A 17,109-nucleotide genomic window follows, 5' to 3' on the forward strand; every position below is an offset into this window, starting at 1 on the left:
TAGGAGAATAATATTTTCTACAAATACCTACTGTGAACTGCAAGCATTGTAATAAATTCAGACTGTTTATTTTTAATCATAAAATCAGCCAATTTACCAAAGTCTCTGAGAGGCATAAAATAACAGTGTGTTTAACCTTCTTCATATTTATTAACTATAAAATATAAAAATGAGCAGTCTGGGTACAAACATTTCTAATCTTATCAGAGGGACATTGTGAAGAAACTTTATTAATAGTTTTAATTTGTTTTTAACTCCAGAGTACGGTGAATACATTTTTCTTTCCTTACCATTGTATCCTTTTTTATTAAGCAGACATTGATTTCCCCCCTTTGTTTTTAATGGGGCTTGAATTCAACATGACTTCATTGTTTATACCTATGTTTGCAAACCAGAATCCCTGATGTTTTCATTAGGTAACTGTTTCCACAAAAGGCCCATAGAAAACATGAAACATTGTTTTTCTGGAGATCTTACATAAATTCCACTCCTCAGATCAGACTGGCTCCAGTTCAACAAAATACTTAGGCATGTGTTTCACTAGAAATGCTTGAGTAATCCTATTCTTATTCAGCAAAGCACTTTAGTCCCATTGATGGGACTTAAGAATGTGCTTATATGTTTTGCTGAATCAGGACCACAGAGAAGTTGTGGTTTTGATCAGCTAGACATCACTCAAAAGCAAATCTATAACCAAATACATAAATAACCAGAAAAGCTCTTTTGCTAGTATAACTGCATCTACACTAGGGTTTTTGCTGGTATAGAAATATAGTTTAAAAAAAAAATCACACGCTTAAGCAACATTACTATATTGGGAAAAGTTCCTAGTGTAGATACAACACTTCTGCTTCCTCCTTGCTCCATAGTATAGTAATTAGCTATTAGCCTATGCCAGCAGCAGATTATGACACACACACACACAGTCTGGCAATCCATGCTTGCCATCATATAATTTTTCCTCTATACTCAATTCCACCTGCTCTGAGGAGGGAGGAAGTGGGCGAATAGTCCTGCATACTCCTGCGCACCAAGACCCAAGGTCTATTAGGCCACAGAGAGGCATAAGGGGAATTCTTACTCCCATGTATAGGTATGTGGTCCACAACTTACAATGTAGCTCAGTCTTGTATTACCTCAATTTTGATAGCATTTGCACCCAATCCCTTTTTAACTCGCACATATGAGATTGAAATGTCTGTGAGAGAGAGAGAGAAAATCATCATAATATGTTCTGCAGAAAAGTAAAGTTTATCCGGAGTCTAATAAAACAATTTTGGCAGCAGGATAGTCCTGAATGATCCAGCTTAGTACTTGTACCTTTGTAGCCCATGTGGTAAAGGCTCAAGTAGAATATCTAAAAACCAAATAAAGAAATGGAGGGGGAAAAATAGCACCTGGTTCATTTTGTATGACCTGGTGATGGACTGTCTTTAGCTAAATGCCAGAGTCATGGCAGCTTATATTGTGAATTGTTGAGCAACGAGGCTCAAACCAAGGTCAGCAGATTTTTAAATGAAATGGAGCTTGATCATTTGTTCCCTTTGAGAGCGAAGGTTGTGTGGAGGTGAACTAGCCCCTGAAGGAAACTTGTTTTGAGAAAATCATTGTCTCTCAGACAAAACCAGAAAAACCAAACCCCAGTTATCAGTGCAGTTACCACTAGAGTGAGCCTTTCCTCATAGGGAGGGGACACAGTAACCCTACAAGCTGACGCTTGTTATACAGTTATCTTAGCCAGGTGTGACCCCAAATCAATTAACTGAGCCCCTATAGACAATCTCACATGAGGAGCAGGTTTCATGATATGTCACAACCTTTACATGATCCTCTCCAATGGATCTTTTCCTTCCTGTCACAAGCCTCCTATAGAACTTCACTCTGCCCCCAAACTGCAGGACTACTCACATGCTTAAAGTTAAGCACGTACTTAAGCACTCTGTTGCATCAGGGTCAGAGTGCTCGGCACCTGGATCCTGTCCAGGACCGGCTCCAGCATTTCTGCCGCCCCAAGCAAAAAAAAAAAAAATCCACATTCGCAATCGGCGGCGGCAACTGGGGGAAAAAAAAAAAGCCGCGATCGGCAGCAGCAGTTCAGCGGCAGGTCCTTTGCTCCTAGAGGGAGTGAGGGACCTGCCGCCCCCAAATTGCCGCAGGTGCCACCCTTCTCCCTTGGCCGCCCCAAGCACCTGCTTGTTAAGCTGGTGCCTGGAGCCGGCCCTGATCCTGTCCATAATGGTTATATGATGAGTTTCCTGTGATATCCCCATGCCTCACTTTGTTATATAAATAGTTGGGGTGAAATCCTGGCCCCATTTTAGTAAATGGGCGTTTTGCCATTGATTTCGGATGGGCTAGGATTTCAACCTAAGACCATGTCTACACTGGCACTTATGTTGGCAAAACTTTTGTTGCTCAGGGGTGTGAAAAAACCACTTCCCTGAGCGACATAAGTTTTGTTGGCATAAGCGCTCGTGCATACAGCGCTATGTCGGCTGTGCTCTCCCGCTGACATAGCTACCGCTACTCGTTGGGGGTGGCTTAATTATGCCGGTGGGAGAGCTCTCTCCCACCTGCATAGAGCGGCTACACAGGAGACTTTACAGCAGTGCAGCTGCATCAGTACAGATGTGCCACTGTAAGGTCCGTAATGTAGACATAGCCTAAGTCTTTATTTTTACATCAAAGAGATGTTAGAAAATTCAGATTCTGAAATTAAAGATTCAGTAAATTGCAGTAGGATATACCAGGCTCCAGAAATGTCCAGTTCCTGAGACTGTCAATGGGTCGAATTATGGAAAGTTTTAAAGAGCTTTCCATTAAGCGTTGACACTGAAAACAGTTATTATATAAAGATCAGCTGAAGGACAACAGAAATTAATGATATTTTTAAATTCTTAGTGTTTAATGGGAGGTTTGTATTCAAGTTAAAAAATAAGTTGTAAAAGCCAATTACAAAAAGGAATCAATCTCCTAGCTCAGCTTTTTCTTCCATATCCATAGTGCCTTTATGAGGCATATATTGGTACCCGGGGGCCAGATTCACTAGAAGATAAGCCTCCGGAACTTGGTCATCAAAAAAGAAAGAAAAAGAAAAGAAAATGCTACAGCTATAAACATATTGATTCACTTTTTCTCTAAAATATTTCCAGCATTTCTTTATTATGCCAGAGCCCGATCATTTTTCTACAGTGTTTGCCCATTACTGTATTTCTGATAAGATTGACAAATGGGATTTACAAATGGGTTATTAGATAGTGAATCATAGTCCTGATGTTAAGAGTAAAAGCAGGAGCACTTCTGTCTCCATATGGGGCATTGCTGTGAAACCAGGGTCCTATCACAGAGTCCAAAAAACACTTTATTAAACTCTGAAGATATTCCTAGCCCATTTGATACTCACTAGCAAAATAGTTCATCGCGTTCGGTGGCAGAAAAGAGACTTATCCATCTCATAAATTGTGGTAGTGCCTCCACTTCCCTCCTTAACATTTTTAAATAATTCAGTAAGGGTGTCTCCATTGATTGGGTAAGCAGAGCTGTAACACCTACTTAAGAGAGAAGAACCATCTGGTTTCATTGCCACTTGGAGCCTGCTGGCAAATATTAGGCTGTACTAATTTAGAACATGATGAAGTGGGAAATAATGGACATTCGTGAAGAATCTCAAATGGGATCAGCTGTTATAGGCAAAAACTGGCAGGTGCAGTGCACAGTGCTGGCTCCTGTAATGGTCCCATATTGAAGAGTGCAGCTGGTAAAATGGCCTTGTAATTGAATGGTATCAGTTACTCCCCGCAGCTATTCCCAGCACTGTCAGTAGCAGTACATCACTAATTGGAGGTGGTTGTTTGGCTGGTGAAGGTTGTCAGTGGATGAAAAATTACAAAGCGTTTATATTTATTTTCTGGATGTTAATGTTTTATCACCTCTTACTTGGGAATGAGACTTTGTAAACTGGAGACAGGCATCCATAAGACTTATGAGAACTATGGAAAAATGCTGACCCGATTTATTTATTTATTCATTTATTATTTTAGAACTCTCTTACAATGATTTGGAACCGTCAAGCTGTTCCACAACAAAGCTACATAACTGCATGATCCTGTTACTGTTACTCTTGTCTTGCCCCCCTCTCTCTTACTGTTACCTTCACTTGCTGTGTCTTGTTTTTAAATTTGGATTGTCAGGTCTTCAAGGCAGAGAGCATGTCATTCTGGATGTTTGTGCAGCATAATGAGGCCTCAAGCTCGACTGGGTTGTTTTGGTGCCACCCTAATAATTAGCATTTATTAATAGCAATACTGTAATAAAATTCATATTCATCCCATGTAATATTTAGTGTACTCTGGTTTAGATGAACCTCAGAGTGCTAGTATATGAGAAGATGTGCAGGTATTTACCTTAGTTAACCTCGTTCATATATTGATCCTGTTCATTAAATGCAAACCCCATTGTGTGGTATTCTAGTTTAAGATAAAGGTCTGTTGGCTGAGTCATACCATCTCCTTAGCCCCCAGCTGTTAGCACCCCTTGAGGGATGCTCAGACTGTTGGCAATCAGTATCTAAGGCCTGGTCTACACTACGACTTTAATTCGGATTTATCAGCTTTAATTCGAATTAACCCTGTAACCGTCCACACAACGACGCCATTTAATTCGATGTAAAGGGCCCTTTAAATCGATTTCTGTACTCCACCCCAACGAGCGGAGTAGCGCCAAAATCGATTTTAGCAATTCGAATTAGGGTTAGTGTGGCCGCAATTCGATGGTATTGGCCTCCGGGAGCTATCCCACAGTGCATCATTGTGACCGCTCTGGACAGCAATCCGAACTCGGATGCACTGGCCAGGTAGACAGGAAAAGCCCCGCGAACATTTGAACTTCATTTCCTGTTTGCCCAGCATGGAGAGCACAGGTGACCACAGATACCTCATCAGCACAGGTAACCATGCAGGCTGATAATCGAAAAAGAGCACCAGCATGGACCGTGAGGGAGGTACTGGATCTGATCGCTGTATGGGGAGAGGATTCAGTGCTTGCAGAACTTCGTTCTAAAAGACGAAATGCAAAAACTTTTGAAAAAATTTCCAAGGGCATGATGGAGAGAGGCCACAATAGGGACTCTGAGCAGTGCCGCGTGAAGGTCAAGGAGCTCAGACAAGCCTATCAAAAAACAAAGGAGGCAAACGGTCGCTCCGGGTCAGAGCCGCGGACATGCCGCTACTACGCCGAGCTGCATGCAATTCTAGGGGGGGCTGCCACCACTACCCCACCTTTGTTCGTGGATTCTGGGTCGGGGATAGTCTCGACGCCTGAGGATTCTGCCGATGGGGTAGAGGAGGAGGAGGAGGAGGATGAGCTTGCAGAGAGCACACAGCACTCCATTCTCCCCAACAGTCAGGATCTTTTTCTCACCCTGACTGAAGTACCCTCCCAAGCCTCCCAAGCCAGTACCCAAGACTCTGACCCCATGGAAGGGACCTCAGGTGAGTTTACCTTTTAAAATATAAAACTTGTTTTAAAAGCAAACGGTTTTTAATGATTACTTTGCCTGACTTTGCATTCGCGGTCAGTTCAGCTACTGGAAAAGTCTGTAGCTACTGGAAAAGTCTGTTAACGTGTCTGGGGATGGAGCGGAAATCCTCCAGGGACATCTCCATGAAGCTCTCCTGGAGGTACTCCGAAAGCCTTGCCAGAAGGTTTCTGGGCAGTGCATCCTTATTCCCTCCTCCATGGTAGGACACTTGACCACGCCATGCTTGCAGCAAGTAATCTGGTATCATTGCCTGACAAAGCCTAGCAGCGTATGGTCCCGGTGTTTGCTGGCATTCAAGCAACATCCGTTCTTTATCTTGTTGTGTAATCCTCAGGAGAGTGATATCACTCCTGGTAACCTGGTTGAAATACGGGAACTTAATTAAGGGGACAGAGGTGGCCGTTCCTACTGGGCTGTTTGCCTGTGGCGGAAAATAAATCCTTCCCTGCAGTTAGCCAAGCGCAGATGGGAAATTGGCCCTGAAGTTTTCCGCGTTTGGCTAGCAGGGTTCTTCCCTGTTACCAGCCACGCGGTGGGGGGAGGGTACCGTGATCATCCCAGAGAATTCATGGCGAGGGGGGGCGGCGGCGGCGGGGGGGGGGGTAGTTTGGTGCCTGCAGGGATCTTCCCTGATACCAGCCATGCGGTGGGGGGAGGGGTACCGTGATCATCCCAGAGAATTCATGGCGGGGGGGGGTTAGTTTGTTTTCTGGTGCTGCTGAATGTTAACAGAAAAACCGCAGCACTCTACTTGCCTGAAGGGGCCCAGACAAGCCCCCCCACACTGCCCCCCCCCCAACTGGCTGAGATTGGCCAGGCTTCTGCAGCACTCTACAGGCTATGCTTGGTATGTGGGAAAGGAGGGTGCAGAAGCTGTAAAACAATGGCTTACCATGGCCGCATGCAAGCCGAATTCTGTTGCCCAGACCTGTGATCTCTAGCAGCAAAGCCACAAGCACTCAGCATTAAGAGGCAAAATGCGACCTTGCACAGAAATCACATGTGCTATGTAATGTGAACAGTGTTGGTCACCGTGAAAGAGTATAAGCATTGTTCTGCAAAATGTAGCTTTTAAAACAATTCTCTCTTTTTTCCCCTCCCTACAGCAGCTGCAAATTCCTCAAGCCTCCCTCCTCCATCCCGAAGGTTATCACAGATAAGGCGTCGTAAGAAGAAGACGCGGGAGGACATGTTTTCTGAAATTATGCAATCCAGCAGGAGTGACAGAGCTCATCTGAATGAGTGGAAGGAAACAGTTTCAAAGTATAGGAAAGAAGTCAGTGAACGTGAGGAGAGGAGGGACCAACGTGAGGAGAGGAGGGACCAACGTGAGGAGAGGAGAGACGATCGAGATGAGAGATGGCGGCAGGAAGACCAGAGGATGAAGGATGCAATGCTGGGGCTGCTCCGGCGTCTGGTGGAGGTTCAGGAACGGCTGCTGGAAAACAGACTGCCGCTTCAGCCCCTGTTCCACCCTCCCCCCTCCCCATGTTCCGTATCCTCCTCACCCAGACGTGTAAGAACGCGGGGGGGGAGGCTCCGTACACCTTCCCATTCCACCCCAGTAGACAGCCCAAGCAAAAGGCTGTCATTTTTTTAACCTTTTCTTTGTGGCTTTTTCCTTCCCAGCAATCCTCCTCCCAAATACCACCCGGATTCCCTCCCTCTTTTTCTAATCTATTAATAAAGAATAAATGATTTTTAAATGATAGTGACTTTATTTGGTTTGAAAGAAAGCTGGGGGAAGGGGCAGGGTGGGTTCCTTACAGAAAATCAGTCAGTAAAGGGGGAGGGTTTTCATGAAGGAGAAACAAACAGATATTTCACACGGTAGCCTGGCCAGCCATGAAACTGGTTTTCAAAGCTTCTCTGATGCACAGCGCTTCATGGTGTGATCTTCTAATCGCCCTGGTGTCTGGCTGCGCGTAATCAGCAGCCAGGCGATTTGCCTCAGCCTCCCACCCCGCCATAAAGGTCTCCCCCTTACTTTCACAGAGATTGTGGAGCACACAGCAAGCAGAAATAACAATGGGGAGATTTCTTTGGCTGAGGTCAGAGCGAGTCAATAATGAACGCCAGCGACCTTTTAAACGGCCAAATGCACATTCTACCACCATTCTGCACTTGCTTAGCCTGTAGTTAAACAGCTCCTGACTCCTGTCCAGGCTGCCTGTGTATGGCTTCATAAGCCATGGCATTAAGGGGTAGGCTGGGTCCCCAAGAATAACTATGGGCATTTCAACATCCCCAACGGTTATTTTCTGGTCCGGAAAGTAAGTCCCTTGCTGCAGCCCTTTAAACAGAGTAGTGTTCCTGAAGACGCGAGCGTCATGAACCCTTCCCGCCCAGCCCGCGTTGATGTTGGTGAAACGTCCTTTGTGATCCACAAGTGCTTGCAGCACCATTGAAAAGTACCCCTTGCGGTTTATGTACTCGGTGGCTTGGTGCTCCGGTGCCAAGATAGGGATATGGGTTCCGTCTAGTGCCCCACCACAGTTAGGGAATCCCATTGCAGCAAAACCATCCACTATAGCCTGCACATTTCCCAGAGTCACTAACTTTCGTAGCAGCACCTGAGTGATTGCTTTGGCTACTTGCATCACAGCAGCCCCCACCGTAGATTTGCCCACTCCAAATTGATTCCCGACTGACCGGTAGCTGTCTGGCGTTGCAAGCTTCCACAGGGCTATCGCCACGCGCTTCTCAACTGTGAGGGCTGCTCTCATCTTGGTATTCTGGCATTTCAGGGCAGGGGAAAGCAAGTCACAAAGTTCCATGAAAGTGCCCTTACGCATGCGAAAGTTCCGCAGCCACTGGGAATCGTCCCAGACCTGCAACACTATGCGGTCCCACCAGTCTGTGCTTGTTTCCCTTGCCCAGAATCGGCGTTCCATGGATAGAATCTGCCCCATTAACAACATGATCTCCAAAGCACCGGGGCCTGTGGTTTCACTGAATTCTGTGTCCGTGTCCGTGTCCATGTCCTCATCATGCTTGTCGCTGCGCTGCCGCCGCCGCTGCCTCCTCGCCTCGTTTTTCTGGTCCTGGCTGAGCATAAACTCCACAAGAACGCGCGAGGTGTTTGCAATATTCATGAGTGCTGTCTTGACCTCAGCGGGCTCCATGCTTGCCGTGGTATGGAGTCTGCAGTGTTCACCCACCCAGGAAAAAAGGCGCGAAAATGGTTGTCTGCCGTCCGTTGCTTTCATGCAGGGAGGGAGGGAGGGAGGGAGTGAGGCTGTACCCAGAACCACCTGCGACGATGTTTTTTGTCCCATCAGGCACTGGGACCTTAACCCACAATCCCAATGGGCGCAGGAGACTGCGGGAACTATGGGATAGCTATGGAATTGCTACCCACAGTGCAACGGTGCAGAAATCGACGCTAGCCCCGGTACTTGGACGCACACCACCGAATTACTGTGCTAGTGTGGCCGCACTCATTTCGACTTTATACAACCTGTTTCTCAAATCCGAATTATCTAAATTCGGATTAATCCCGTAGTGTAGACATACCCTTAGAAAATGCTTCTTACTCCAGAATGTGCCTTGTAGAACAGTGAATATGGTCATCTCTGTGTGTCTAAAGAATTTCTAACTGTGTCAGAAAGGTTCTTTCCCATATGCGTTATATTAGCTGGCAAGTCAGAACCTCAGAGAAATGGGACTTCCACATAGCATGTTTTCTGAATTTTTTAGGGGCAGGGCCACCCATAGCTGTTAAATTGATCATGAATAGTTGGTGGTGAATAGACATTAGTGGTATGCTGCCTCCTCTCCAATGTCTGCCTTCTATGTGCACTGTATGCTAAGTTTGAAACTGTGGGAGAGAGTCCTTGGGAATAATTTTTAATGTTTCCTGTTTATTAGGCTTTGACTGCATCTTGTGAGAATAGGTGCCTCTGTGATACTGCTCAGTTGAAATGATACAATAGGAAAAAGCTTTTGCTTTAATTTTGTACCCAGATAAAAATATTAGCTATGTTTAAAGAAAAAATATTAGAGTGATTTTGGAAGAAATGCTCTTGGTCTGACAAGCCTAGAGCACATATTTATAATAACCCTGGGAAAAGTGAGATATTATACTGGAGACATTAGCAGGGCATAGACAAAGTGATATTAGTGAATTCTTTAGTAGCATTTACTGATACAGCAGCATGGGTACACAGGGTAACAAACGCATCATTTTATTCAACACCAACAATTTTGTTAAACTTAGCCAGGCTTTGCTGGCCTAGCATTTGAGATGAGAGAGGCATTGTCTGCAAAAAGAATCTAGCATAGCGCACTCTGCACAGGACTAGGGAATGCAGGAAGTATTGAGTTCTAACCCAAGCTGTGACAATGGCTCCTTCTGTAGTCTCAGGCAAATTACTTCTGGTTACGTTTTGAAAAGTGGGCTGTAGTTTTGGGTTCCTCCATTTCTGGCTGCTCAGACCATTGGGCTGCTTTGGCTGTGTAACGGGCCTTAAAGTGGATATAAATTATATTCCCTACTATTTTGTTTTTTTCTTCTGTTCATATCGCTTGACATGGATAGAAATACTATACTGTCTTCTTTAGTGCCTTGGGGAGTTGAAAGCTTGTAGCTGCTTTCAGGAAACTGAATTCTTTAGCCTGAATTGTACTGACTTGTCTAGTACACAAGTCAATACAAAATAGCAAAATAAACATATTATGGATTACTGGTATTTAAACAAAAATTTCCCAAGTGCACAGTTTGTCCAGCAAGTAGGAATAGAGCTCCTCTGGGGTCAGTTCTAAAGCCTGCAGTGTATTTAAGCCCACATTTAGGCCCAACATCTGATACTCTTACCCACGCCCCACGTTGAATAGTACGCTACTCGACGAATAGTCCAATTGATTTCCATGGGATTACACTCAACATGGGTGCAAGAGTATTAGAATTATGGACTTCCACTATTTATTTTTAAACGCTCAGAAGGATTTTGGTGCTTCTGTAAGTGAAGTCCTAATAGCGCTGGCATGAGTGCAGCATTTGAACTCGCAGGTTCAATGGCTAGATGTGACAGTTCTTTAATTTCCCCATTCTTCTTTTTTTTTTTTTCTCTGCACTTAGCTCAACGAATCAGCTAAACAGCTTATAGAGATGGACAAGACATGCTTAGCTGCTGCATCTGGCTGTGATGTCCCTTTGCCATCTGACACCAACATGGCAGTAAATTTGGCCCAGTGCTCTACTTTAAACAATACAGGAGCAGTCAGTGCCATTCAGCGGCATATTGATGGCAAGAAGAATGCCAAGAAACGCCACTCCTTCACTGCTCTCAGTATGACACACAAATCCTCTCAGGCCATGCATAACAGGCATTCCATGGACATTAGTGCTCCAGTTTTGATCAGCTCTAGCGATCCCCGAGCTGCTGCCAGAATCGGAGACTTGACTCATCTTTCATCCAGTGCTCCAGCCCAGGTAAAAAATGCATCACATAACTGTAACGCTGAGCTGAGGAAGAGATAAGGTCTGATAAATAGCTTCATTTATTATACCTGCAATATCAGGGTCACCTACCTAAATACATGGATGTGGTTTATATATAATTAGACATTGTGCGCGACACTTTGCTGTTCATTGACCTTTTTTTTTTTCAATGACACCACTTCAGACCACCCTAAAATGTTACTATTCGATTTTAGTTCTCTAAGTAATAAACGTGATTAGGGTCAGTCATGTTTCACTTGTAAACAAACCCCTATTTGGGGAGATTTCAGACTATGCTGTAACCATTATCTTTAGACTTCAACTGAGCAGAGTGTGTCTCAGCCACAGCCCAATTTCTCCACCCCTAACTAAAATTTCAAAATAATCACTCTGTCCATTTGTAAATTACATGAGCGTGAATCAAATAACAATGAGCGATTTCTCAATATTTTGTATGTTTGCTGAACTCAAAAAGTGACAGCTGAGATTTAAATAAAAAAATAAGGTGAGTGTGGTAGTATTTTGTATTGGACCAACGTCTGTTGGTGAGAGAGACAAGCTTTTGACCTACACGGAGCTCTTCCTCAGGTCTGGGAAGGGTACTCAGTGGGTCACAGCTAAATACAAGATCAAACAGATAGTTTAGCATTAAGTAGTTAGCACATAGGCCATAAATCCAGTGTCTTTATTAAGAGCTTGTCTACACTGGCACTTTACAGCGCTGCAACTTTCTCGCTCAGGGGTGTGAAAAAACACCCCCTGAGCGCAGCAAGTTACAGCGCTGTAAAGCGCGAGTGTAGACAGTGCACCAGCGCTGGGAGCCGCGCCCCTCATGGAGGTGGTTTTTTTAGAGGGCTGGTAGCGCTTTAACGTTGCCAGTGTAGACAAGCCCTAAGACCATGATTTTTAATGTCGAGCAAAGTTATGAATTTAAGCTCCCAGGTTCATCTTTCGAAAGTTTTGTCCAGGTTTCCTTTGAGGATGAGTGAGGACTGATAGGTCAGATATAGAGTGATCACTTTGTAAAAGGTGTCACCCTCGGGTGATGTGGTGTTTTTGTCTTTTATCATTTTCCTGTGTGAGTTCATTCAAGAGCACAGTGATTGTCTGGTTTCACCCACATAGTTGTTATTGGGGCATTTAGTGCACTGGATGAGGCACACCACATGTTCTGATAGGACCCATGGATCTTGAAAGGTGTGTTGTGGGAGATATTGATCATTGTAGCAGTGGGGATACATCTGCAGGTTTTGCGTCTCTTGTTCTGGCAGTGTCCTGGTCTGTGGGGGGCTTCTGATTGTGAGCTTGGAGAGTTTGGGAGCTTGCTTGAAGGTCAGAAGAGAGGGGTTCAGGAAAGATTTCTTTCTGGATGTGGTCCCCATTGTGTATGGGTTGTAGTTGTTTGATGATACCCCATAGGATGACCAGACAGCAAATGTGAAAAATCGGGCCACAGAGTGGGGGGTAATAGGAGCCTATATAAGAAAAAGACCCAAAAATGGGACTGTCCCTATAAAATCGGGACATCTGGTCACCCTAATACCCCATGATGCACCATATAAATTCCAATATAGGGTGATAGGTGACAACTAGGGGTGCTAACTACTTATGCTAAACTATCTGTTGTCTTGTATTTAGCTGTGAAACTCTGAGTAGCTTTCGTAGATCTGAAGAAGAGCTCTGTGTAGCTCAAATGCTTGTCCCTCTCAGCAACAGAAGTTGGTCCAATAAAAGATACTACCTCACCCACCCACCTTGTGTCTCTAATATCCTGGGGCTGACACTGCTATGACAACACTGCATTTAAAAAAGAGTCTTTTCAAAGAGACTAGTTCTGAATTTATCCTAATAATTTTTGGTGAAGTGTACATTTAAAAACACGGTAAAATAGTCAATAATATTTACTATTGTAAATTGGCTGTAGAACACACACAGATGATGTGTCTGCTACGCCATTGTTTTACCCTTGTGTAGTCATTTACACCTGTGGGGTAGAGTGGGGCAAAATGCTGCCTTTGTAATGTGATAGTATTTTGTTTCCCCTTTGTACAGGCATAAATCACTACACAAGGTGTAAGGGACTGGAGAATGTTGCCCAGTGTGTTAGACTAACTGATTATAGGAATGCACTACATTTAAAAAATTTAATCCTGAGAAGTAATCTGATTATTTTCAAGGACAAAAGTAACATGGATTGTATTCTCGCTTTCTGTTATATAATGGAATACCTACTAGCAATCCTGTCATTCCTATCGCTGAACATGAGTAACATCCTGGCTACTCAACAGGGCAACAATATCACTGTGAAACTCACATGCTGGATGCACATTGCGAAGGAACATTTAATCTTATAGTAGTCATGTATAGAGAGGGCTCCGTGTCTGTCACAGAGGTCGCGGAAGTCATGGATTCCGTGACCTCTGTGACGTCTGCACTGACTAGTGTGATTGACCCCGGGGCTGCCTAAGCAGCTGGCTCCAGGGCCAGCTACTCAGATGGCCCCAGGGCCAGCCACACTGGCCGTTGCTGGAGCAGTTCTGCAACCAGTTGCTCGGGCAGCCCTGCGACCAGCTGCACCGGCTGCTGCTCTGGCAGTCCCGCCGCTGGCCCCGGAGACCGCCCGAGCAGCAGTCCCTGGAGCAGCTGGAGCTGCTGCTACTCATCAGCTCCTGGCAGTGGTCCCCCGGGACGCCGCCCCCAACAGTGGCCCCAGGGCGCTCCCTGCAGCAGCTGCCCTCCCCACCAGATTTAGTCAGCGATATTTATAGTATACGTTTTGGACAGGTCACGGGCTGTGAATTTTTGTTTATTGCCCCTGACCTGTCCATGACTTTTACTAAAAATACCCATGACTAAATCGTACCCTTAGTTATAGATTAGGGCTGTCAGTTCACTGCAGTTAACTCGTGCGATTAACTAAAAAAAATTGATATTTATTAAATATTTTGGATGTTTTCTGTATTTTCAAATATATTGATTTCTATTACAACACAGAATACAAAGTGTTCAGTGCTCTCTTTCTATTATTCTTTTTTATTACAAATATTTGCACTGTAAAAATGATAAAAGAAATAGTGTTTTTCAATTAATCTCACACAAGTTCTGTAGTGCAATCGCTTTATCCTGGAAGTGTAACTTACAAATGCAGATTTTTTTTGTTACATAACTGCACTCAAAAACAAAACAATGTAAAACTTCAGGGCCTACAAGTCCACTCAGTCCTACATCTTGTTCAACCAATCACCAAGACAAACAAGTTTGTTTACATTTACAGGAAATGCTGCTGCCTGCTTCTTATTTACAACGTCACCTGAAAGTGAGAACTGGCATTCTCATGGCACATAGTCAGCGTTGCAAGGTATTTACGTGCCAGATATGCTAAACATTCGTATGCCCCTTCATGCTTCGGCCACCATTCCAGAGGACATGCATCCATGCTGATGCCGCTCATTAAAAAATAATGTGTTAATTAAATTTGTGACTGACTTCCTTGGGGGAGACCTATATGTCTTCAGCTCTGTTTTACCCACATTCTGCCATATATTTCATGTTACAGCAGTCTCGGATGATGACCCAACACATGTTGTTCCTTTTAAGAACATTTTCACTGCAGATTTAACAAAATGCAAAGAAGGTATCAGTGTGAGATTTCTAAAAATAGCTACAGCACCTGACCCAGGGTTTAAGAATCTGAAGTACCTTCCAAAATCTGAGAGGGACAAGGTGTGAGCATGCTTTCAGAACCCTTAAAAGAGGAACACCCCGATGCAGAAACTATAGAACCCAAACCACCAAAAAAGAAAATCAACCTTCTGTTGGTGGCATCTGACTCAGATGATGAAAATGAACATGCATCAGTCTGCTCTGCTTTGGATTGTTATCGAGCAGAACCTATTATCAGCATGGACACATGTCCTATGGAATAGTGGTTGAAGCATGAAAGGACAAATGAATCTTTAGCGCATCTGGCACGTAAATACCTTGTGACGCTGGCTACAACAGTGCCATGCAAACGCCTGTTCTCACTTTCAGGTGACATTGTAATCAAGTAGCAGGCAGCATTATCTCCTGTAAATTGTAACCAAATTTGGTTGTCTGAGCGATTGGCTGAACTTGTAGGCTCTAAAGTTTTACATCATTTTATTTTTCAGTGCAGTTATTTTTATACATAATGCTACATTTTCAATTCAACTTTCATGATAAAGAGATTGCACTACAGTACCTGTGTGAGGTGAACTGAAAAATACTTTTTCTTGTTTTTTACGGTGCAAATATTTGTAATCAGAAATAAATATAAAATGAGCACTATACACTTTGTATTCTGTGTTGTAATTGAAATCAATATATTTGAAAATGTAGAAAACATTGAAAAATATTTAAATAAATGGTATTCCATGATTGTTTAACAACGCGATTAATCGAGATTAATTTTTAATCGCTTGACAGCCCTATTATAGATCAATAATAATTTATTCCTATAAGAATCATAGAATCATAGGACTGGAAGGGACCTACATCTGTAATTTACCAATACTGTGTTTGCCAAGTAACTACTAGTCAGAGACTATGACAGGATACAATAATAAGCATACTGACTGATTTCAGTCATATCCTCCCTTCATATGTAATAGTCGGGGGAGCCCATACAAATTTTATTGAAAACTCCCCAGAAGTCGGAGAGAAACTTTTGAGGTACATCCTCATGAGTACATCCTACATGGGACTGGCGGGGATCTGATAAGGCAGGGACGGGAGCAAAACTCACAAGTGATGTGGATAATGTGTATGTTAGACTCACACATCCTTAGAGTTACGTATAGCCACTCCCTTAATGTGTAAGAGAGTCTCGCTTGTTGTAATTTACAAGTCGAGGAGCTGGAAGATGTAAGCTGACATAGCCTCCACCGTACTCTAACATGTATGTACCTTCTTACACCATCTTCCATATTCTTGATGTGTAGGTTACAGTTTAGCTTCCCTTTAAGCATCTGTAGAGTAAATAAGTCTGAGGGAGTCTGAGTGTAAGGGAGGATCAAATTTGTAGCTGCATTTCCCCTTCACCTGCCCTCTCCAGAACCTTATGGCTGTAAATTCTGCCCATTCTGTTCATTTCTAGCCTGAAGAATGGAGATGAGAATAGGGCCCACACAATGCAGTACTGTAATTATGCCATGATAAATTGTGACAGCTCCATCAGTAAAATAATACTAAGTACTAAACATGGATCAGGGACCTTAACATATCAGATAAATCACACACGTTTTAGTTAATGTAGAAATGACATGTTTGGACTTCCCAGAGATGTTACAGTTTATCATTTTTTTGTTCTTGAATTAATCAAAAAGAAATTCACACACACTCCGTTAAAATAATATGAAGGTTTGTCCTGAACTAATAACCCAGGAAATTAAAACTTAAACACAAAGACCATCCCTAACCTACCCCTTTTTGAGTAGAATTTGTCTGTAAAATTCCACCCTGCTGAAAAATCACTGCAGTACTTAGGTACAATGGGTGGAAGCAAAAAAGACTTTTACCTTAAAAGTGACTGAAAATCTTTTGTAACAAAATGTTGTTTGTTTCCAAATCATTAAGGGCCAGATTGCAATGCCCTTATTCACACTAATATCTTACTCCACCAGTATTCCACTTGACTTCTTTGCGACTTTGGTGGAAAAAGGTACTCTTCACTGTGAGTAAAGGGATCATAATCTAGCCCTGTGATGTGGACACAGTTCAATCAGTGTGTGTGCTTAGATGCACAACCAGTGCTGTGGCACAGTGCAGCCATGCAAATGTTGTAGAAGATATACCTGAGACGCATTGATGATATGTTCATCCCCTGGACAGACAACTAACTTCTCTCATAGATTTCCATGACAAATTCAATCACCACCCATCCATTAAAGTCTGTCTAGAACATTCCTGCACCAGCATCAGTTTCCTGAACACCACAATCAGCTTCAACAATGGAACCCTAAAAACAACTATATGCAAGAAACCCACAGATCACCACACCTACCTTCACAGATCCAGTAACTGCCCCAAACACACCAAGACATCTGTTACCTACAGCCAGGCAATCAGATACATAGGCGCCGACTCTGTGGGTGCTCTGGGGTTGGAG

At 43.6% G+C, this 17,109-nt stretch overlaps 1 protein-coding gene across 3 annotated transcripts in view; it reads left to right on the forward strand.

The window, feature by feature from the left end:
* The window catches only part of SH3RF3 (SH3 domain containing ring finger 3), a 402,883-nt gene that overhangs the window by 298,059 nt on the left and 87,715 nt on the right, over positions 1–17,109 (forward strand). For 2 of the 3 annotated variants that reach the window (XM_054010738.1, XM_054010746.1), the window contains exon 4: positions 10,620–10,973. The exons of the other annotated variant lie outside the window; for it this stretch is intronic. In XM_054010738.1, the coding sequence (XP_053866713.1) occupies positions 10,620–10,973 (354 nt within the window). The remainder of the gene's footprint in view (positions 1–10,619; positions 10,974–17,109) is intronic. 3 annotated transcript variants of the gene reach the window in all.

Source organism: Malaclemys terrapin, chromosome 1 (assembly GCF_027887155.1).
Source record: "Malaclemys terrapin pileata isolate rMalTer1 chromosome 1, rMalTer1.hap1, whole genome shotgun sequence".
Lineage (NCBI taxonomy): Eukaryota > Metazoa > Chordata > Testudines > Emydidae > Malaclemys > Malaclemys terrapin.